Consider the following 25,160-nt stretch of genomic DNA (forward strand, 5'->3'; position numbering starts at 1 on the left):
GATGTATATAGTTCAGATGAGAAGTATGAGCCAAGGATGTACACTTGGAAATCATCAGCATATAGACTACTTAAAGTCATGGCAATAACTGCCTTTATAGTGGCTTAGGCTTGAATCAATCCTTATCATATAATCATCTATTCAGTAATTCAACTTTTAATTTATCTCAATTTAAAAATTATGTGTTTAGTGATTACACATGTTACCTAATCCTTCTGTTGCAGGTCAATTCATTCATTCATTTAACCAACATTTACTGAGTGCATATAACTCTGGTAGGCACTGAGAACCCCAAAATGAGTAAAACTGAACTAACTTATCTCTTTATGAACCTTACAGACTGATTGGAAATACAGATATTAATCAAATTATAACACAAACACAAAAAGTAATCATAAATTGTGACACATAAGAATTCATAATAAGAAAAATTATTTAGATTAGAGAAGAACTCACTGGAAGGTTTCTCTTTAGTAATTAATTAATTAATTATTTAGAGGTACTAGGAATGGAACCCAGGGGCATTCTACCTCCGTGCTACACCCCCAGCCCTATTTTGTTTTCTTTATTTTGAAACACTAAGTTGTGGAGGTCTCATTAAGTAGCTGAGGCTGGAGGAGAGCCGGAGATCCTCCTGTCTCAGCCTCCACTCCCAGCAAGGAGTAACATTTAAGTTGAAGTAAATGAGAACCATTTTCCAAATATCTATGAAACCATCCAAAACTATTTTTTTTTTTGGTGGTACTGGGGGTGGAATCCAGGGGCTTTCTACCTCCGGGCTATACTCCCAGACCTATTTTATACTTTATTTGGAAACAGGGTCTCACTAAGTTGCTGAGAGCCTCACTAAGTAGCTGAGGCTGGCTTCGAACCTGTGTGATCCTCCTGTCTCAGCCTCCCAAGCGCGGGGATTACAAGCGTGCACCACCACGCCCGGCATCCAAAACTATTTTTAAGCCAGTACCATTGCTTAAAAAATGGCTTACCTCACCACTCTGATAGGGGGCTAATATCCAGAACATACAAAGAGCTCAAAAGACTCTATACTAGCAAAACAAACAACCTAATCAAGAAATGGGCAACTGGAATGAATAGACATTTCACAAAAGAGATACAAATGGCCAATAGATAACATGAAAAGATGTTCAACATCAGGGAGATGCAAATCAAAACTACGCCGAGATTCCATCTAACCCCAATCAGAGTGGCAAAGATAAAGAAATCAAAGAACAACAATTGCTGGCAAGGATGTGGGGAAAGAGGAACTCTTTTACACCGTTGGTGGGAGTGCAAAGTAGTTCAGCCACTATGGAGATCTGTGTGGAGATTCCTAAGAAAGGTGGGAATAGATCCACCATTTGATCTGGCTATACCACTCCTGGGTATCTTTCCAAAGGAGCTGAAATCAGAGAAATACGTTAACATATACATACCTATGTTCATAGCAGCACAGTTTGTAATAGCCAAAATATGGAACCAACCTAGATCTCCATCAACAGATGAATGGATTGCAAAATTATGGAAATACACACAATGGAATTCTATTCAGCTATAAAGAAAAATAAAATAATAGCATCTGTAAGAAGATGGAAGGAACTAGAGAACATTATGTTAAGTAAGGTTAGTCAAGCACAGAAAGAGAAGGGATTTATGTTTTCTCTAATATGTTCAAGCTAGGGAGCAGTGGTAATACCAGAGGGATTCCAGATGATGGAGGGGAAATCTCAGCAAAGCTTGAACGGAAGGATAGGAGAGGAAGAAAGCTGAGATTGTTCAATGGAGGAGCTACATACAAATATGTGTAGTAGCATAAATACAACATGATTTACTTGGACACTCTCTTTTAGGGGGGGAGGGAAAGGGAGAGGGAAGGGCATGAGGCACAATGTAAATGTACACCACTCTCAATATGTTCCATTTACAAAAAATAAAAATTAAATTTAAAAAATGGCTTACCTTTTGCTTATCTATTTTGAATCAAGTATCTACTTTGGATGTAGTGTTTAAAAATAATTATAAACAATGAGATGCCACTCCACACCTAGTATAAGAGCCCAAATCCAAAACAAGGCCAATGCCAAAAGGTATAAAAAAGCTAGAGCAGGAGTTCTTGTCCACTGCTGCTGGGAAGAGTAAAATTGTACATCCACTTTAGAAGATAGTTTGATAGTTTCCTATAAATATATTCTTATCATAACATCTGGCAATTACATTCCTTTGTATATACCTATATAAGCTGAAAACTTACATCCACACAAAAATCTGCACACAAAATTTTATAACAGTTTTATTCATAACTGCCAAAACTTGGAAGCAACCAAGATGTTCTTTGGTAGATGAACAGATAAATTGTGGTACATATAGACAATGAAATATTATTCAGCACTAAAAAGACATGAGCTATCAAGTCATGAAAAGACAGGAAGGAACCTTAAATGCATATTACTAAGTGAAAAAATTTTTTATCACAGTGAAACCATTCTATGTGACTCTCTAATGGTAGATATATGCTATTAGATATTTGCCAAAATGTATAAAGCCTTATCCATATGAGTAATATCAACTCATTTGACTCAGCTCAAATGCCACAACTGCTACGAAGCTTTGGCAAATTTTCTCTGTAAGGTTATTTCTCCTCTGTGCTCCTATAATACTTTGTCCATTTCTCATATGCTACTTAGAATTACTTACTTATCTGTTCTCCCACTAATAATCTGAGCTTAATACCTGTTCTTACTTATTTTCACATTCACAGAACCTAGGGAATATTAGACACATAATAAATGAACAAAAGAATAAACAAAGAAAGATGAACACCTATTCATTTTACCAATATTTGAGTGCCTTCGATATTCCAGACACTCTTATAAGAAAGTAGCCAGAACTTTTTGCCCATAAGACAACTACAACAAGGCTCTATTTTAGCTTCTTTTAAGATTATTTTATCTGCAGAAACTTGCTCACTTGTTTGTGCTTAGGAAAAAAAGCACTTCCCAGATGTTTAGGAGTGGCATTGTAACAATGAATGGCAGTGGAAAAACATGAATGGCCATGGAAAAACAATGCATTTATTCCTTTGTGTGTGGGGGGGGTGAGTACTGAAGGTTGAAGCTAGAGGCATTCTATCTCTGAGATACACCAGAGCCCTATTTTTATTTTTTGTTTTGAAACAAGGTCTCAGTAAGTTACAGAGGGTCTCACTAGGTTGCTGAGACTGACCGCAAACCTGAGATCCTCCTGTTTCCATCTTCAATGCATGCATTATATGCATGCATCACCTTGCCCAGCACAATGCACTTATTCTACTACCATAACTGTGTGCCTTAAGAGTCCAGTCTCAATTTCATAGTCACTTTTTTATCACTTTCAGAATAATGCAATGTAAAGAGTTGGCAAAGGAGAAAATAGTAAATAAAGACAAAGTCAAAGTGATTCAGCCAATAAATACTTTAATGAGAACCAAGGTCTATAACATTCATAGCAGTAACTGTCCTGGCCTATGCCTTCTTCTCTAACCCAAGTCAGCAAAGCAAACATTTAACCCACATTTGGAAAGAAGGCCGTTTTGAATGTCACCTATCAGTATCCATCTTCATAGAAGATACCAATCTGGGGCCAGAGACTCAAAGTTAACATTCCTCTCAGGAAAAAGTTAACATAGCAAAAACAGATGAACAACTTTGCACCATCCTATTGTTCTTCCATCAGGAGGCCCTTGGAAGACCACTGGTTCAGTAAACACAATGTTGTCAAAATACGTTAGAACACGGAAAAAAAGGGGAAAGAAAGAGTAGAAAGGCTGGTAAAGCTGGGCTCTCGCACATATTTAGTTCTTAGATTTGAAGCCTTTTGAGCTGCTCGTATGTAATAAAAAACTGAAGAGTAAGTCATGGAAGATCTCTGGGTTGATAATGAAAGCGAAATCTGGTTCTAAACATGTGCATTTTATTCTTTTCAATTAAGGTACTTAGTCTGTGCTAGTCTAAGTTGCACTGTCTTAAAAGTATTGTATAAAACACCTGTCAAAACAAACATGTGCCAAGTACTTACCATGTGCCTACTATGATCACTGGTATTTAACAATATTAAGATTAAAACTCTAATACACATAGTCTTCAGGAGCAAACAGAACAGAGCACACACATACACACTACCCAAGAACATCAATGACAACAATTAATTTAGTGCTAGCTTAATTGTTATACACATTAGGCGATTAGAGCAATTCTAAAGAGTATGGGAAAGAGATATTATTTTTGTCAGCCAACAGACCCTACAAAGGTAGGGAATTATTTTTCAACCCTGTGGTGCTCATCACTGTACACAAGGTATCCAATTCATGGCTTTGCACATAGGAGGTACTCAAGAACAGCCAAAGGACAGAGACTAGCCCATGAGGAAAGAGTCCTGCTTCGCTGTAGATTCCTTCACTCTATGAATGTTTTCTTGTCCTGTTATTTACCAGATATTTTGTGCCTATAGTTAGGAAAAGGAAATCCAGACCATCTCAGCATGGACTTTCCTATGGGCATCTCCCATCAGGGTTTCTAAACACTTCATAACCCTTTCCAGACTGACTGTATTTGCTGTCATTTTGGTTTATAGATAAAAATGGCATATCTTTTCTACTCTTTTTAGTTTGTATAGGCCTCCAGTTGAAAGCTGTTTCTTTTCTTTTCTCTTTTGGTACTGAGGATTGAACCCAAGGGCATTCTACCTCCAAGATATACCCTCAGCCCTTTAGATTTTTAATTTTGAAAGAGAGTCTTACTAAGTTGCTAAGGCTGTCCTCAAACCGGAAATACCCGTTTCAGCCTCCCAAGCACTGAAATTACAGGCATGTGCCACTGCGCCTGGCTGAGTTACATAATTTTTAAAATCAGGGGAAGTAGCTATTATGAAATCAAGCCTGGTACCACTACACCTGGCTCCTAAAAGGCTTTCATAATGAAAATTTCCTTCCCATACCCTAAAATTACCTGGGTACCTGAACCATTCGCTTTCATTCTCATGTTCTAAAAGGATACAATGATGTTCCAGGGTCCAAGTCGAAGCCAGTTTGGCCAAAATCCTTTGTAGAGTGCAAAAAACCCTTCATGTTTCCACATCTGAAGGAAAGATATAATCAAGAACAGTGAACTTGCCTTTCTTTTTATATCTGACAACTATTTTCCACTCTCTCTCCTGCAATTATATGGATCTATGAATGACTTTTTCCACAGATACAATGAATTCATATACCTTCACTGGCTCCTTCTACCCAATTATTTAACAAATATTTACTGAACACTCACCACATACAAGGCACTCTTCTCAGAGCTGGGAACATAACAGAAAATAAGAGCCAGTCTCCACAATGGCCCATAATGAACCCTACCTTTGGTTATTTACACCATTGTGTAGTCCTTTCCCCACAACAATTCAGGAATGGTCTTGTGTCACCAATAAAATATGGCATTAGTGAACATATTTCACTTCCATTTTCATTGCTGGTTATAAAAATATATTTTAGAGCCGGATGTGGTTTTATATGCCTACAATCCTAACTACTTGGGAGGCTGAGGCAGGAGGATGGCAAATTCAAAGTAAGCCTGGGAAACTTAGCAAGACCCTGTCTCAAAACAGAAAATACAAAGGATTTGGGTGGTAAACCACCCCGCAGTTCAATCCCTAGTACTGCAAAAAAGATATTTGATATATAAGGTGGAATCTACCTCATTCTCTCTTGGATCAGTCACTCTGAAGGAAACCAGGTGCAAATGTCATAAAGAGAAACTTATACAGTGAGGAACTGAGGCCTCCAGCTAACAGCCATGAGTGATCTTTGAGGAAGATATCCTAGCCCCATTCAAGCCATGAGGTGACTGCAACCTTAGATGATACATGGACTACAACCTCATAAGAGATCCTAAGGTAGAAACACTCCTTGCTCTCACAGAATATGTATTCTCCAGTGGGGATGACAAGCAAATATACAAATTGACATATATATTATCCTAAAATATATATTATCCTAAAATAAGTGCTATGAAGAAAACTAAAACACGGTAAGGGAATAGAAAGTTGGCCAAAATCACTCTTCTTCTCAGATTCTGTTTCATCATTGTAAATTCCATGTGACCCTATGGCCTATTTCATGTGAATGCAGAGGATTACATGAGAAACAATGTGTACTTCTCTGAGTTTTGGGGTCTCTCTATATACCAAGTGGTTGTGAGAAGTAAATGACAAATTACACCTACAAAAGTTCATAAGCAAGTGACTGTGCTGAATTTAGCCATCAGAAACAGATTATCTATTATAGACAAATACCTAGGAAACAACTACAGTGTGTTAGACATTGTGTTAGATATTAAAATATTGTTTTGCCTTTCCACTGGTGAAATGAAATTACCACTATTCTAAAAAGTATATTTGGATAGGACAATAGTGAGAAGCTAGACTTGCAAAAATGCCTTATCCCATCCTGTAGTTGAAGAACACTAGAGATAATTATTCTTATTAAATAGTTTTGGGGGAACAAATAGTAATGTAATAAGGACACTATTTATGGAAGCACAGTGGTAATACACCTCCATCAATAAATCTTCAACAAATTTCAAAAGTCTCAGACCCAGACTGATGCTGAAAAACTTATTTCTGGTGTGGTGCTGGGTATGGAACCTAGGAGCATTCTACCTATATGCTGCACCTCCAGCCCTATTTTATTCTTTTATTTTGAAACAGGGTCTCCCTAAGTTGCAGAGGGCCTAAGTTGCTGAGGTTGGTCTCGAACTTACAACCCTGTCTCAGCCTCCCAAGTACTGGGATTGCAAGCATGCACTACCATGCTCTGCATGAAAAACTTTTACATTCAAAATAAAAACTAGATGCAAAAAACCTAGAATCGTAGACTGTTAAATGACAAAGGACCTCAGAGACACAATCAAATCCCATCTTCTCCTACATAGAATATCACAATAGACTCCTAATTTGTCGAAACTCTCCACCTAGAAGCCAGAACAATCTTTTTTGTGATAGTGGGGATTGAACCCAGAGACATTCTACCTCCAAGATACACCCCCAAACCCTTTTTAAATGTTTTGTTTTGAAACGGTCTCACTAGATAGCTGAAAGTCTAAGTTGCTGAGGCTGGCTAAGAACCTGAGATCCTCCTGTCTCAGCCTCTCAAGTACTGGGATTACAGGCACGTGCCCTCATGCCTAGCTCAGAACAATCTTTTAAAATTATAAATTAGATTGTGTCATTTTCCTGCTTAAAGCTCTCAGATGGATTCCTTGTGGATTCCTTCTAATTGCAAATTCTCTGCAGTGACATACAGGATTCTACATGATGTAGCCCCTGCTTCTCTCTCCTTTCACGTGATTCTTACTACCTTCTCCTTCACTCACCACACTCAGCCCCACACAAGCCTTTTTTCTAACCCTTGACCACAGTAAGCTCATTTCCAACTCAGGCCTTTTTTAACCTGTCCCTTCTTTATGAAATGCTTTGCTTCAGGTTCTTTATATGGCTATTCCCTCTCATCTTTCAGACCCTAGATCAAAAGTCACTCCCTCACAGGGTTTTCCTGACTTGGTGATCTGAATTCCCTACTACCAAGTCATTATTCTAATATGCTTTATTTTCTTCATAGTATCTCTTTCAATCTACCACTTCATAGTGTCTAGCTCTTTAAGGTTTCTAATACCTGTGGAATATAAATGCACATGATCTTTAGTAGTTCTATGAGCCATCTGAATCCTTATAAATCTCTAAAACAGTGGCAAACTTAAATCAAGTGCCAGCTTTAGGGTATTTTATTTTATCTGCAGTCCTGGGGGTTGAACCCAGGGACATTCTACCTCCACATAGCTACACTCCACAGACGTATTTGTTATTCTTTATTTTGAAAACAGTGTTTCACTGAGTTGCAAAGGCTTCACTAAGTAGTTCAGGCTGGCTGGGAAACTGAGATTCTCCTGTCTTAGCCTCCCAAGTACTGAGATTACAAGTGTGCACCACCATACCCAGCAGGTTTTTTTTTTTTTTTTTAATATGAAGTTTCAAGGCGGGCATGGTGGTGCATACTTGTAATCCCAGCATCTGAGGGGCTGAGACAGGAGGATCACAGTTCACGGCCATCGAACTTAGTGAGGCCCTGTGCAACTCAGTGAGACCCTGTCTCAAAATAAAGAATAAAAAATAGGGTTGCGGGTGTAGCTCGGAAGTAGAATCTCCCTGGGTTCAATCCCTAATACCGCAAAAAAAAAAAAAAAAAAAAAAAATAGGGCTGGGGATGTCACTCGGAGGTAGAATGCCCCTGGGTTCCATCCCCAGTACCACACAAATAATAAAATAAAATATGAGGTTTCCTAGTATTATTATTATAAAAAGTGGGCTTTTAGGAGATATATAAGTCTTTTCTATCAACAATTCTACATGGTGCTATTAATAAAAAATATCCTGTATTCTCATGCACTCAAATTGGAATAATAATACTAAGGACCACTGTCAGAGATAGCTTTTCTACTTGAGAATGACTCTGAAAGGATAGTAAATATATATATAATTATTCTTTTATCTTCTAAGTGATATATACCCACCAAGAATTTTAAAAAGGTCTAAGATATCAAAGAAAACTAAAAATATAATCTAAATCCATGTTGTGCATACCTTTAAAATACCATCCAGGGTACCCTTATAGAGGTCCACATGTCCCACAATTGCCCTCTGGTTCATCATGCGAGTTCGTACCACATCAACTGGATTGGATGCGAGAGCCCCAGCCAAGCCACATGTAAAGCTGGAACTAAAAATGAAAGCTTTTACAAGATAGGTTGCCCCACTTCTACCTCCTTCCCACTTAAACAGAAATTAGGAAAAACATAAAGGTACAATAACTCAGACCCATCAGATAAAATCTGACACTTGCCCTTTTGTTATAATCTAAGGAGAAAGAAAATTTGTTCTAAAGAGACATCATTCAAAGATTGTTCCTTTAGCTCTCAGTCTGAAACTTGGCCCTGCTTCAAAAGGTTTATAAGCCTAACAGGATCTCTGAAGTAGGAAATGTCATTCATCATCTATTACTTACATAAACTTTTCAAACCACAGTATCATGTGGCAAGTGCATTTGAGTTATAAAATATAATATATAAAAATAATATAAAAATATAAATAAAAAATAATATAAAAAATAAAAAATATATTAAAATACAAAAGTAAGACAAAAAGTAAGATGAAGACCAGGCGTGGTGGCACACGCTTGTAATCCCCATGCTTGGGAGGCAGAGACAGGAGGATCGTGCAGGTTCGAAGCCAGCCTCGCTGGCTTAAGAGACCCTTTTTCCAAATAAAAAGTATAAAATAGGTCTGGGAGTGTAGCCCGGAGGTAGAAGGGCTTCTGAGAACCCCAGTACCACCAAAAAAAAAAAAGTAAGATGAGATTGCCAAGATTCTGAGATTGCCAAGATTCTTAAAACCACAGTTTTAAGTTTCAGAGACTATAAAATTTCACCTTTTTTTTCTGATTACCATTGAAAAGTTTACTTTCTGGTATAAAAATCACCCAAAGCAAATAATAGATGTGTTTATTACACAGAGAATTTGTGTTTGAATAAATGCAAACTGTATAGACATCTGGCAGGATGCTGTATTACACACTACTCCTCCCAAGTATCCAAGTGCCTATAGCATCTGGGGTTTCTGATGTGTAAAACATTCAGAAGCCTTGAAGTGCTGGTGATAGGAGAGAAAAGGGTATTGAGGCAATATGTACCAGTTATTAATTCCAACTGAGGATGTCGGTGAACCAGGTTTTTTGTGCTCAAATATAAAATGAGCACAACCTATCCTACTTACACAAAGTGAGTTAAAATTGTATCTCCCATCATTCCTGACAATATCAGGTGCTTCTTGGTAATATCATAAACTGGCAGCTCTACTCCCACAACAATGGCAGCACGCTGTGCAGTCGGGACCACACCCTACAGAAAATAAATGACATTAGATACAAAGGACATAAACAAGAGAATGATATGTCTTAAAGAAGAGAAGCTGGGTGTGGTGGCGCATGCTTGTAATCTCAGCATTTGAGAGGCTAAGAAAGGAGGATCGTGATTTGCAGACAGCCTCAGGTACTACTTAGTGAGGCCCTTTGCAACTCAGTTTGTTACTGTCTCAAAATAAAGCATAAAAATAGAGCTGGGGTGTAGTTCGGAGGTAGAATGCCCCTGGGTTCCATCCCCAGTACCAGAAGGAAGGAAGGAAGGAAGAAAGGAAGGAAGGAAGGAAGGAAGGAAGGAAGGAAGGAAGGAAGGAAACACAAATATGTCAACAGTTGAAAAGTTTGAGAAAATTTCAAGTGTGAAACAGAGATCATTCTTTCTTTTCTTTCTTTTTTCTTTTGTTTGCAGTACCTAGGATGGAACTCAGGGACATTATACCTCCTAGCTACACCCTAGCCCTATTTTTTAGTCTTTTTAGTTTTGAAACAGGGTCTCACTGAGTTGCGAAGGGCCTCACTAAGTGGCTGAGGCTGAGGCTGTCCGTGAACCACGATCCTCCAGTCTCCACCTCCCGAATGCTGGATGACAAGTTTGCACACCAGGCCTGGCAAGATCATTCTTTCAAATCAATGACTAACACCAACAAATTTCCAACTCACATGCTGTACTTAATTGATATAGTGAAATTAGAGACAAAAGAAAAATAAATTGGACAGTATCATAATTAAAAACTTTTTTGACTTAAAAGACACCACCAAGAAAGAGAAAACCCACACAATGGAAATACATTTGCAAATCATGTATCTTATAAGTCACTAGTATCCAGAATATACAAAAAATTCTCATAACACAACAAAAAAGACAATCCAATTTTAAAAATGGGCAAAAGATCTAAAGACATTCTCCCAAAGATAATACACGAATTGCCAACAAGCACAGGAAAAGATGCTTAACATCATTAATCACTAGGAAAATACAAATCAAAACTATAATGACACACCGGGTGTGGTGGCACACATTTGCAATCCCTGCGCTTGGGAGGCAGAGACAGGAGGATCACGCAGGTTCAAAGCCAGCCTCGCTGGCTTAAGAGACCCTGTTTCCAAATAAAATATAAAATAGGTTTGGGAGTGTAGCCCGGAGGTAGAAGGGCTTCCATCCCAAGTGTCACCAAAAAAAAAAAAAAAAAAAGTCAAACAAACTATAATGACACCACTTCATACCTACCAGTGTTACTATAATAATTTCTTTTTTAGTGGTATTGAGGATTAAACCCAGGGGCATTCTACCTCTGAGCTATACCCCCAGTTCTATTTTATTGTTTATTTTGAAACAGGGTTTTACTAAACTGCTGTAGGCCTTGCTAAATTGCTGAGGTTGGTCTCAAACCTCAATCCTCCGGTCTTGGCCTCCCAAGTACTAGGATTATAAGCATGCACCACCACTCCAAGTTTCAGTAATTTATTTATAAGAGAAAATACCATGTGTTAGTGAAGATGTAGAGAAATTTAAGCACTTATACACTGTTAGTGGGAATGAAAAATGGGACAGCCACTGTGGAAAACAATTTGATATTTCCTCAAAAGGTTAAACATAATTAGCATATGATGCCAGGCATGGTAGTGCACACCAGTACTTGAGAGGCTGAGGCAGAGGATCCCAAATTGAAAGACAACCTCAGCAACGTAGTGAGACTCTCAGCAACCTAGCAAGACCCTATTTCAAAACACTTTTTAAAAAAGGGGGGCTGGGGGTGTAACTCATAGGTAGAATGTCTCTAAATTTAATCCCCAGTACCACACAAAAAATTAGCATATGACCCAATTCCAGACTTAGATTATATACCCAAGAGAACTGAAAATATATGTTCATGCAAACAGGTTTACGCCAAGCTAGGAATGATGGTGCACATTTGTAATCCCAGTACTTGGGAGGCTGAGACAAGGAGGAATGCAGGTTTGCAGCCAGTCTTAGCAACTTAGTAAGGTCTTCTGCAACTTAGAGTGACCATGTTTTTTTGTGTTTTTTTTTTTCTTTTGGTACTGGGGGTGGAACCCAGGGGCTTTTCTACCTCCGGGCTACACTCCCAGACCTATTTTATATTTTATCTGGAAACAGGGTCTCACTAAGTTGCTGAGAGCCTCACTATGTAGCTGAGGCTGACTTTGAACCTGTGCGATCCTCCTGTCTCAGCCTCCCAAGTGCGGGGATTACAAGCGCGCGCCACCATGCCCGGCGTTAGAGTGACCATGTTTTAAAATAAAAGAGATGTGGTGTCTCACACTTGTAATCTCAGCATTTGGGAGGCTGAGACCAGAGGATTGTGGTTTGTGGACAGCCTCAGCTATTTACTAAGGCCCTCCACAACTTAGTGAGACCCTGTTTTAAAATAAAGAATAATAAATAGGGAAGGGGATGTAGCTCGGAAGTTGAACACTCCTGGATTCCATCTCCAGATCCACAAAAGAAAATAAAAAGAACAAAATAGGGCTGGGATGTAGCTCAGAGGTAGAATACCCCTGGTCCCATCGCCAGTACCACAAGAAATGTATACACCAAAAAAGCAAGTAGAAAAAAATTAAAATAAAAATGTATACACCAATGGTCATAGAAGCATTAGGCATAATAACCAGAGAGTATAAAACAACCCAAATGCTCATTAATCAATGAAGGGAGAAGCAAAAATGTGGTATTATCCATACACTGGAATTATTATTGAGCCATAAAAAGAAATGAAGAACTAGAGCTAGGGATGTTGCTCTCAAGACCCTGAATTCGATCCCCAGCACTAAAAAAAAAAGTACTGATACATACCACATCATATTTAAACCTTGGAAACAACATGCTAATGATAATGGAAGAAGCCAGTCACTAAAGACTACATATGATATGCTTCCATTTATATGAAATATCTAGAAATCTGTAATAGACAAATCTATATGGACAGAAGATATAGTGGTTGTCTATTGCTGGGAGGACTGGAGGAACTGGGAAATGACTACTAAAGGGTAGGGCAGGATTTTCTTTTCCTTTTTGGTACTGGGGATTAAACCCAGGAGAATTCTCAGTCTGAGCTATACCTCCAGCTCTATTTTATTTTTATTTTGAAAAGGGGTCTAAGTTGCAGAGGGCCTCACTAAATTACTAAGGCTGGCAGCAAACCTGTGATCCTCCTGTCCCAGCCTCCCAAGTACTGGGACCACTAGCATGCACAGCCAAACCCAGCTACAGGGAGGGGTTCTTTTTGGTAAAGAAAATGTTCTAAATTTAGACAGTGGTAATGGTTGCACAAAAACATAAATATACTAGAAACCATAACATGGTGCATTTTATGGTATGTGAATTATCCCAATAAAGCTCTTATGAAAAATAAAACTATGAAGCAAGAGTCAGTGAGAAAAGGAAAGCTTCCAAGTTTAATTGATGGAATTTTAGGATGTACAGAAAGGGTGATAGCAGGGGTATGAGGCAGCTAGGGAAAGGGCCAACGAAAAAGATTACTTCACTTCCAGGTCCTCCTGTTGTAACTTTACCAATGTTCCTCTCACTAGTATAATACTCCTATCACAGATCACACAATACAGGGTTGCTAGAGATCTAAAAGTCATATTTTAAAATTTTTTATTAGTTGCCGGGCAGGCTGAGACAGGAGGATCACATGGGTTCAAAGCCAGCCTCAGCTACTTAGTGAGGCTCTCAGCAACTTAGTGAGACCCTGTTTCCAAATAAAGTATAAAAAATAGGTCTGGGAGTATAGCCCGGAGGTAGAGAAGCCCCTGGGTTCCACCACAGTACCACCAAAAAAAAAGAAAAAATTTTTATTAGTGCATTACTGTCATACATCTTAATGGAGTACAAGATGGAAGAGGCATACATACACATCATTTATTTAGCCTTTACCCAATAAAAGTCACATTTTTGAAGAATATTAATGATATAAGAAAATCCCTATCATATAACACTATGATACAGTATTAAAGAAGGCAAAATATGAAATTATCTATAGTATTATAGTATTATAGTAAATACTCAGGGGTATTTACCTCCAAGCTATAACCCCAGCCATATTTTTTTATTCTTTATTTTGAAACAGGGTCTCACTGAATTCCAAAGGGCCTCACTAAGTAGCTGAGGCTGTCTACGAACCGCCATCGTTTTGTCTCAGCCTCCCAAATGTTGGGATTACAAGTGTGTGCCACCATACCCGGCTCAATTTTATTTTTTATTTGGAAACACAGTCTCACTAAATTCTTGAGGGCCTCACTAAATTGCCGTGGCTGGCTGCAAACCTACTATCCTCCTCCTTAGAAAGTAGAGACAGGAGGATCTCATGTTTGAGACCAGTCTCAGTAATGTAGCAAGACTCTCAGCAAGCTAGTGAGATTTTTTGTTTCAAAACAAAAATCTTAATAAGTGGCTGAGAGTGTAGCTCAGAGGTAGAATGGCTCTAGATTTCCACAGTACCACCATAAAATAAAATAAAGAAACATAGAAATGCCCTATGATCCAGAAATTCCACTTCTACATACAGAGCCAAAAGTACTGATAGCAGGGTCTCAATCTGCATACCCAAACCATGCACAGCAGCATTATTCACAATAATCCAAAACTGGAAACCACTCCAATGTCCATCAGTGGTTGAGCAGAAAACAAAATGTGGAATATACATACAATGGACTATTATTCAGCCTTAAAAAGGAAGGAAATCTGACATATGCTACCACATGGATAAACCTTAAGGACATTATGCTAAGTGAAATCTCATGGGAGGTGATAAATCATACATAGATAAAACTATATGATTCCATTTTATGAGGTATCTAATCAAATTCATAGAGACAGAGTAAGATAGGGGTTGCTCGGTGCTGAGGGGAAGGAGAAACAGGCAGTTTTCTTTAGTGTATAGTTTCAGTTTTGCAAGATGAAAAGAGTTCTGGAGATTGGTTGCACAACACTGTGAATGTATTTAACATACTGAATTGTGTACTTACAAATGATTTAGAGGGATGGGCAAGGTGGCACACACTTGAGGAATGCAAGTTGGAAGCCAGTCCCAGCAACTTAGTGAGGCTGTCAGCAACTTAGTGGGATCCTGTTTCAAACTAAAAAATAAAACTAGGGCTGGGGTGTAGCTGGGAGGTAGAACATCCTTGGGTTCAACCTCCAGTATATGCCCCACACAAAAAATATTTAAAGGACTGGGTATGCCTGTAATCTAAGTCTTGGGAGGCTGAGACAGAAGAATCACCATCATCGGTTTGCAGTCAGCCTCAGCAATTTAGCAAGGCTTTCAGCAACAACAAGACCCTGTTTCAAAAACAAAAATTAAAAAGGGTTGAAGATGTAGCTCAGAGATAGAATGCCCCTGGGTTCAATCCCCAGTATTACACACACACACACACACACACACACACACACACACACACACACTCACACACACACAATGATTAAGAGGAGACGTTTTAAGCTGGGCGTGGTGGCGCATGCTTGTAATCCCCGCGCTTGGGAGGCGGAGACAGGAGGATTGCACAGGTTCGAAGCCAGCCTCGCTGGTTTAAGAGACCCTGTTTCCAAATAAAAAAATGCAAAATAGGTCTGGGAGTGTAACCAGGAGGTAGAAGGGCTTCCAGGAACCCCAGTACCACCAAAAAAATTAAAAAATAAAAAAGGACACATTTTATGTATATTATACTACAATGAAAAATAAAACAACTGTGCTCCCCTGACAAATCTCCAGTTCTATTTACTGTTTTGCCTTTGACCCTTGGCATCAGTTTCTGAAAAAGTTGTAATTAGCTCTATATTCTGGCTTTAAATTAGACTAATTTAAAAAGTACATGCTGCTGTTATCAAAGAGCAAACCTCAAGGATCATTAATGAATACTATGATCATTGGGTGAAAGGTTATATCTGTCTCAAAAGAATACAGAACACAATGTACTTTGCTTCTTTATGTTATGTGCCAGGATCATATAAGTAGCCTAGATCATAAAAGTAGTTCTGTTCAGTTATTAAGAATTATAATGCATGCTGTTTAGAATATCACCCCACAGACTACTTGATAATTGCAAACTGGAAAAAATCTTTTACAACAGCAACACCTGGTGGACATCATCTTACTGAGTAATGAAATTTGGTATCAGTAATCATAGAGCAAACATTGTGCACTTGTTGCTATGAATCAGCATGAAATACACAATATCAGCTATGAAGCTCTAATTAAAAAATTTTTTTGGTAATGAAGATTAAACCCATGGGTATTCTACCTCCCGAGCTATGCCCCCAGCCCTTTTTTTTTTAAATCTTACTCTGTAACAGGGCCAAGCTAATTTGCTAAGGCTGGTCTCAAACCTGTGCCTCAAACCCATGTCTCAGCCTTCCCAAATACTGGGATTACAGGCATACACCCCCATGCCTGGCTACCAAAAAATGTTTAACATGAATATTATGTAGCCAATGATCTCAGCATCCAGTTTAGAGGAAATACAGGGAATAGAAGAACAAGTTATATACCACACAGAAACATTCTTTAAGGACACTAGCCTGAGTCACATATAGTGGCACATGCTTGTAATCTCAGTACTTGGGAGACTAAGACAAGAGGATCACAGACTTGAGGCCAGCCTCAGCAACTTAGTGAGACTCCTTTTACAAAATAAATAATAAAATAGGGTTGAGGGGTGGCTCAGAGGTAGAATTACTTGGGTTCAATCCCCAGTACCACAAAATAAAAAAAGAAGAAAACTAGCCTGGACTCATCAATAGATAAAATTTTATGTGGATGAATATTAAGTATTAAGGAATTGTTCATCTTCTTACATATGATAATGATATTGTTACTATTTAAGAGAATATTCTTATTCTTAAGAGATGCATAATTAAGTATTTAGGTAAGTATTATGTCTACAAATTGCTTTCATGTAGTTTAGCAAAAAAAATGTACTTATGTGTATGTATATGGATGGAAATAAAGCAAATATGGCCAAATATTATCAGTCATGTAATCCAGGTCATAAGCTCATAAGTAAGTATCATTCATAGCAATTCTTTCAACTTTTTTAGGTTTGAATTTTTTACAATAAGAATTTGTAGAATCTAGTTATGATGGCACGCACCTGTAATCCCAGTACTTGGGAGGCTGAGATAGGAGGAACTCAGGTTCAAAACCAGCCTCGGCAACTTAGCGAGACTTAAGCAATCTAGCGAGACCCTGTTTCAAGATAAAAAAATAAAATAGGACCGGGGGTATAGCTCAGAGGTAGAGCCTCTGAATTCAATCCCCTGTTCTACAATAACAACAACAACAACAACAAAAAGAAGTTGTGGTAATTTAAAAAGGAATAAACAGCAAAGCTCTTGCTTTTATTAGAAGTCTATTAATAGATTTCCCACACCACTCTCCTGTATATCCTACAGTGCTCTTATTTACTATTATGCTATCCAGTGATTAAAACAGATTAAAAAGTTATAGCAACTATGACCAAAAAAATGAGTGTATGTGTGGCACTGGAAAATGAACCCAGGGGCATTATACCTCCAAATTATACCCCTCGGCCCTTTTTACTTTGAAACAGGATCTCACTAAATTTCTGAGGCTGAGCCGGGAGTGGTGGTATATGCTTGTAATCCCAGCATTTGGGAGGCTTGAGACAGGAGGATCGTGGTTCATGGACGACCTCAACTACTTAGTGAGGCCCTCTGCAACTCAGTGAGACCCGGTTTCAAAATAAAGAATAAAAGCCGGGAGTGGTGGCGCACGCTTGTAATTCCAGCATTCCGGAGGCTGAGACCGGAGGATCGCGGTTTACAGATAGCCTCAGCTACTTAATGAAGCCTTCTGCAACTCAGTGAGATCGTTTCAAAATAAAGAATAAAAAATAGGGCAGGGGGTGTAGCTCAGAGGTCAAATGCCCCTGGGTTCCATCCCCAAACCCGCAAAAAAATAAAGAAAGAGAGAGAGAAAGATAAAGAGAAAAAAAGAAAGAAAGAAAGAAAGAAAGAAAGAAAGAAAGAAAGAAAGAAAAAGAAAGAAAGAAAGAAAGAATGAATTGGGCAGGGGGTGTAGCTCGGAGTTCAAATGCCTCTGGGTTCCATCCCCAGACCCGCCAAAAAAATAAATAAATAAAAATAAATGAATAAATAAATTTCTGAGGCTGGCCTCAAAGTAACGATCTTCCTGTTTCAACCTCCCAAGTACCGGGATTATAGGCATGCACCACCGCAACAGGCTATGACAAAATATTAGCAGTGATTATCTTGAGATGGTATGACTTTAGAATTTTCTTTTTTATATTTCTGTATTTTCTTAATATTTTATAGTATCTTTTACTTTTTATAACATTAAAAGGTTTTTTAGGTAGCAAATATTGCTATTAGCATAAAACTGGCAAAAATACATTGAAGAACTAAATTCACTATGAATTTTGAACAAACCAAAATGGTTATATTAAATAAAATAACTTTTCTTGCACATGCAAGCCCAAACATTAAGCAAAAATAAACACCTGTGATAAGTTTTGGTCCTTTCATAGATGATGAGCTTCTTACCTTGTTTGAGGAGTTATAATTCACAACTTCATGGCTATACATAAAAAAATATCCTTTGCAAATTCTAAGAAATGAGATTATAGAACAATACCAGGAAAAGACAGCTTACCCTCCACAGACCCCTGGTGCCTTCTTGTTGGTATATATCAATAAAGCTGCCAATCATGCTTCCTTGGAACAAGCTTCCTTGAGCTTGCATTCGAATCTAAAATAAGAATAGGTGAACATTTTGTTCTGAGAGAGAGAACCAAAATGAGATGTATGACTCATTTAAATTTAAGGAAAAAGAGCCCAGCATGCTGGCACACACCTTTAATTCTAGTACTTGGTAGGCTGAGACAGAGGGATCACAGGTTCAAGACCAGCCTCAGAAACTCAACAAGACCCTGTTTCAAAATAAAATGAAAAAAGAAAAAAAAAACCCTGAGGATATAGATCAGTGGTAAAGTTCCCCTGGATTCAATTTCCAGTACCACACACAAAAAATGATTTAAACTGTTCGAGATAAAAATGGAGAGTTATACTCCAAGGCCAACCACCTAAACTTAAACTGATATCCCCCAAACACTATCTCTAACCATAAACACAAAAACATAAGCTTTACATCTTTGTCAGCATGATTCAGTGAAATGAAACCAATCAATTACAGACAAATCAGTCTAAACAACTGTTTGACTTAAAAATAATGATAATATATAACAGCCAATCAAAAAAGGTCAAAATATAATCAGCCCTCCAAATCCATAGTTCTATTATCAGTAGATTCAATCAATCCCTGAAGGAAAGTATTCAGAAAAAAACTTCATCTGCATTGAATATGTATAGACTTTTTTCCTTGTCATTATTCCTGGAAAAAACAACAACAGTATAACTACCTACATAGCCTTTATTTTAAAATAAGCATTAAAAATGATCTGATGATTACTTAAAGTATATAAGAGGCCAGGCGTGGTGGTGCACGCTTATAATCTCAGCGCTTGGGAGGCGGAGACAGGAGTATCGCATAGGTTCAAAGCCAGCCTCAGCTACTTAGTGAGGCTCTCAGCAACTTAGTGAGACCCTGTTTCCAAATAAAGTATAAAATAGTCTGGAAGTATACCCCGGAGGCAGAAAAGCCCCTGGATTCCATTCCTAGTATCATAAATGAATAAATGAATGAATGAATGAATGAATAAAGTATACAAAAAGATGTGCATGGGTTATATCCAAATACACTATTTCATATATAGGACTTGACAATCCAAAGATTTCAGTATTCATGAAAGAAGGATCCTGGAACCAATTCACACATGGATACTGAGGGACAACTGTACTTCCTCCTTTCTGCATTATGAACTTATGTAACTTCTTACCAATTGCTTGAAGTCTCCTAGATCATGATTTGTACTCTCTCTTATTGTATAACAATAAAATTTCAATTTCTGCTAACTTAATCTGATTTTATTTTTGACAAAACAAAACTAAGTGACTTTCCTTTGGCTCTCTTATCTCCCCATAAGCTGAAATACAGATGTGATAGTGACCCAACTTCAGTTATACACACTAAAACAATACAAGGGGAAAAGGGATCCGCTAATGACTCTCTTATGACAGCTCAATTCTGCTATGAAAGTAGGAAAGCAACCGAAGACAATACAGAAACAGATATAGTAGCTATGTTTCAATAAAATTTAACTTAACAGACAGCATCATCCAGAAACAAGCCCACAGATAATAGTTTTCCAACGATGCCCTAGGAGATGGCGGTGCAGCAAAATCTCAGGAACCTGGGTCCTGGATGACTGCATGAAGGATGACCACCTCACCTCTAGGAACAAATAAACTCATATCTTGCTTGAGGCCTATAATTTTGAATTTCTTTGTTACAGCTTAGCCTATACCCTAATTGTTACAGTGAGAGCTACTGTCTTAACAATGAAAAAGGCCAACCAGGGAGAGAATATAGAGAAGAAAAGAGCTAAAAATGGACATTTCAATGAAGAGAAAAAGTTAAGGTATGTGCGCACACACACAAAAGAAGCCTACAAACGAAACCAAGGAATATGGTTTCATTTGAATCAAAACAAGAGAACTTCAAGCAGGAGACATTGGTCAAAATAGGTTATGATGAGAACTAAAATGTCCACTAGAGTGGACAATGTTGACACTGCTGTTGATCTGACCCTGGGAAAAGTAGTTTCAAACAAGTAGCAGAGGGAAAGAAGAGAAAGTGATGATTTCAGGTCAAAGGGTTAGGAGGATGTAGATTAGGGCAGATGAACATATTTATCATTTGAGGTATGCTGAGCAGTAGAGAGGATAAAAAGAGGATAAAATAGATAAAAGTCCTTAATAAAAACACAAGTATGTAAAAGCAGAGTGAAGCCAATGACTTCTATGCTTGATCATGTACCAAATCTTCTGAAGGGCTTATCAAAACCAAACTTCTGCCAGGCATGGTGGCATACCCTTGTAATCCCAGTACTTCAGAGGATAGCCTCAGCAATGTAGTAACATGCTCAACAATCTAGAAATACCCTGTTTCAAAATAAACCATAAAAAGGGTTGGGGGGTATAAAAAGTACTTTGGAGGCTGAGACAGGAGGATCATAACTTGGCATGGCCTTCCACAACTTAGTGCAACAGTGTTTCAAAGTAAAAAAACTAAAATAGGGCTGGGGGTATAATTCAGAAGTAGAAGGATATCCCTGGGTTTAACCCCCAGTACCACACACGCACATACAAATCCCCAAGACTGCTGGGCCCCATCCCACCTTTCTGATTCAGTAAGAACGGGGTGGAGCTTGCAAACTTGCAAGCTTAGGAGTTTTCAAGGGATGCCAATGACATAGGTCAGGAGAATCACATTTTGAGAATCATGAACAGTAGAAGCAAAGTACAGACAAGGTGTAAATGTAAATAAATCTATGGCTGATGGGTGAAAAGGACAGGAAAAAGATGAGTACAGACAGTTTGCTAAGAGAAAGAAAAACAAGATAAAAAAGCCTAGCTCAGACACTTGCTGAAGAGTTAAAGAAGTTTATTAAAAAAGATAGAAATACAGAAGATAGTTAGAAGCTGGGCGTGGTGGCGCATGCTTGTAATCCCCGTGCTTGGGAGGCGGAGACAGGAGGATCGCACTGGTTCGCAGCCAGCCTCACTAGCTTAAGAGACCCTGTTTCCAAATAAAAAGTATAAAATAGGTCTGGGAGTGTAGTCCGAAGGTAGAAGGGCTTCCAGAAACCCCAGTACCACCAAAAAAAAAAAAAAAGCCTGAATATTTAAAATATCCTTGAGGACAGGAAAAAGAAGTGGCCAAGAATAAGTGAAAAAGACTGAGTAGCCCAAAAGTGTTTAGAAATCATATGGGCACAGTCAGTCTAATATTGTGACACGCTTATCCACCTCAGGCCCACCATCACTCAGCCCTACTAAGACATAAGAAAGGAAAAGGTAGATCACAGCATGGGGTAATCGTTGTAATTTTGCCAGAGTTCAGAGGAACAGGAAATTGAAGTATGTGTCCTCTTACTTTATTCTCATATTCCTTCTAAAATATTTTTAAGGGGTGGTGAATTGGCTCGGACCACACACACCCCACACACCCCCGCTGCCCATGCCATTCTGGCATGGGGCTGTAACTATCTTCTTTTTTTTTTTTTTTTTTTTTTTGCGGGTCTGGGGATGGAACCTAGGGGCATTCTACCTCCAAGCTACACCCCCTGCCCTATTTTTTATTTTGAAACCGGGTCTCACTGAGTTGCAGAGGACCTCACTAAGTAGCTGAGGCTGTCCGCGAACCGCGATCCTCCAGGTCTCAACCTCCCAAATGCTGGGATTACAAGTGTGCACCACCACGCCCAGCTTCTAACTATCTTCTGTATTTCTATCTTTTTTAATAAACTTCTTTAACTCTTCAGCAAGTGTCTGAGCTATGTATACTTATCCTTGGCTCAGGACAAGAACCCACGGTTTTTCTGTTTTTTGGGTTTTGTTGTGGTTTTAGGGTCTGGGACCCTAACAGGGGTCCCCGGGGACAGTTTTCCCAAAACCATAACATTCCCACACTGTAACATATTTCACCATAACATATTTGGCACCCACGCGGGGCTCACTTTGTTCCAGGTCATCCCACTATGTCACTCTGTGGCGTGGTGCTTTACTCTAAGCTCTAGCTTTCCCCCTTTCTAAGGGTGCCAAAACTATAACAAATTTGGCGCCCAACGTCTTGGGTCAACGTGGGGCACGTGGCTCTGTACTTTTCATGGGACTTCTTGGCCTATGGGTCGGTGGGCAGCAGCAGCTTTAGCTCCAGCTGTTGAGCTGTTGAACTTTAAAACAACTACAGAGCAGCCTTTGCATCACGGCATCTCTGAAAGTGAATTCCAGGGCATCTCACTGGTGGCCCGAAAGCCACTGCATCTTGAAGGTCAGTAACCCTCCCCAAAACGGGACCAGATCCTGACAGATGACTGGATTGCTGGCACCAAAAGGCTCTCTGGAACCGTGGAGACCCCCTGCCATGGACTAGCTACGGCAGAATCTCCAGGAGAGCGGTCACATTGCCCATTAAATAGTGTAGGCTTGATAGGCCCAATGAGTGCCTATCCATTCTGCCCATATCACAGATGGGAGTCTTTTAAAAGCTCTATACAAAGTTAAATCTAAAAAGAAATGCCCATGGCCTACCTTCAGAAAGCTCCCCAAACAGGAGACACCACTCAGCACCCATTTCTAAAATAGTAGTGAGTTTTTTTCTGTAGTTTGAAACAGGTTCTAGGGAGATAAGTTAACTTGTTTTTTTTTTTAGTGGCAGGGTCTGGGAAGCGTGGCCATTAGCAACTGTGGCCACGTGCACCTGTTGGTCTGTGAACTATGGCAGTTGGTAGTCCCAAGAGCCTGAATAGTTAAGCTTTTCCAAAAGCTCAAAAAAAAAAAAAAAAAAAAAAACCTCCTCAAAAGTTTCAACCAAATAACAGGCAGGTTTGGGAGGCACTGTCTGGCATTCAATGGGCAGTTAAAGCTCCATTTGCATAAGGAAGCCCTCAGGGGAGGAAGCTCAGGAGGAGGCCACGCCTGACCTCTGGCGGCTTGGAATTCTTAGGCCCCTCAGAAATTGGAATAGTTACAGGGAGGCAAATTAACAAAATCATTTTTAAATGGTAATATTTTCAGCTAGAAAACCTCACTGAGAGATGGGATAGACACAGTGGAAGTTCAGTTGCAAGGCAGAAGGGAGGTGGCTACAACTTCAAGCTTGCACTGGCTTTCTGGTGGACAGTGATGCCACTTAACTGCTCCATGCGGTCCCAGCTGGACGCCCCTGGCTGGGCCACTAGCTTTAGGGGTGCAGGGAAGTTCATCCAGACAGAGAAAGGCCACGCATACCTCTCTCTGTCTTAGGTGGAATTCCAGCAATATCCTAAATGCTAGGGTAATTAATTGGTTTTTGAGTGGGAAGCCCTGGGAAGGGTGGGCGACCTTGCCCAGACAGGCCACTAAAACCACACCCTTTCTCTCTCAAGGGGGATCCCAGCAATCCAAAGTGAGTGCCGGATCTCTACTTGCATGTGTTCTCCAAAACTGGGGAAAATTTGATCCCAAAATGCTAAAGAAAGCTCTCATTTTTTTTCTGTACCCAAGTATGGCCACAGTATGCACTGGGGGACAGAGACATGTGGCCCCGTAAGGGAGGTTTAAATTATAACACTATTCGGAAACTAGATCTTTGGTAAAAAGGAGGAAAGATAGATGGAAGTAGCTTATCTTCAGCTGTTCTTTAACTTCAGAGACCACCCAGATTTCTTTAATGATTGCAGGGTTGAGACAATTCCCAAAATGCAAAGGTTCTTCAGCACTTGAACCCGGCCACAGTAAAGCCGGAGCATCCCAGGCACAGCTTCAGCAGCCTGGGATCCTCAGGGTCTTAGTGCAACCAGATCAGTCTCCAATTGGTTCTGCCTATGGGCCTCCTTATACCACCTGGAGGGGAGAGTTTAGGGTTCGATCTGTCCATATGCAGTTCTTTCTTAAGGGCTGAGTGTAGGGAGACATCTCCAACTCAAACAATAGGTGTTAGCATTCTTAAATCTTTACCCGGTAGAACAGGAGGCCATCTTCAGACACAGTCTACAACTGCAGGCTGCCAATTCGGTTTAACAGGGACTTGAAAAGGAAAGACAGACGGACAAGCCATGAAAGGACTCTGGCCAAGCACAGAAGCCCAGGCTCAAGTCTTTTTAAGGGTGGAAAGCAAGGGCATCTCTGGAGTAAATGCTCTCAACCAGGAGGCCAAAAAGGCCCTCCGAGGCCTGGCTCACGGTGCAAAGGGGGACCATTAAACAGCTGAGCGCCCCCAGTTCCCTCGGAACTGGGGTCCCCAGACCTAGGTTCCCAGTGAGTCCTCCCAATTCCCACCACCTAAATTAAGACTAAAACAAAGCCACAGGCGATCACAGTGAGATCTCAGAGGCCAGATCTAAGGCGTTGCCCTTCTTTCCCGGCCCAAGGTCCTAAAGCTTAGCCAGGGTGGAGGGCATATCAGGCTAGCCCTAAACCATCTCTTTACTCAAGATTCAGCCTGCTGGGTCCAGGGTGACCTTCCATTCTTCCATTTTAGCCATACCAGAGATTTCAGCTCCTCTG

The 25,160-nt window shown here is 39.5% G+C and overlaps 1 protein-coding gene across 3 annotated transcripts in view; it reads right to left on the bottom strand.

The window, feature by feature from the left end:
* Nucleotides 1-3,833: 3,833 nt before the first annotated feature.
* The window catches only part of SLC25A14 (solute carrier family 25 member 14), a gene marked incomplete at both ends in the record, with an annotated part of 48,145 nt that continues 26,818 nt past the window's right edge, over nt 3,834-25,160 (bottom strand). For all 3 annotated transcript variants that reach the window (XM_080718392.1, XM_080718394.1, XM_080718393.1), the window contains 5 exons: nt 3,834-3,875; nt 5,028-5,108; nt 8,656-8,791; nt 9,844-9,968; nt 18,646-18,741. In XM_080718392.1, the coding sequence (XP_080574518.1) occupies nt 3,834-3,875; nt 5,028-5,108; nt 8,656-8,791; nt 9,844-9,968; nt 18,646-18,741 (480 nt within the window). The remainder of the gene's footprint in view (nt 3,876-5,027; nt 5,109-8,655; nt 8,792-9,843; nt 9,969-18,645; nt 18,742-25,160) is intronic.

This window comes from Muscardinus avellanarius (genome assembly GCF_963383645.1).
Source record: "Muscardinus avellanarius genome assembly, chromosome: X".
In the NCBI taxonomy this organism is placed as follows: Eukaryota; Metazoa; Chordata; class Mammalia; order Rodentia; family Gliridae; genus Muscardinus; species Muscardinus avellanarius.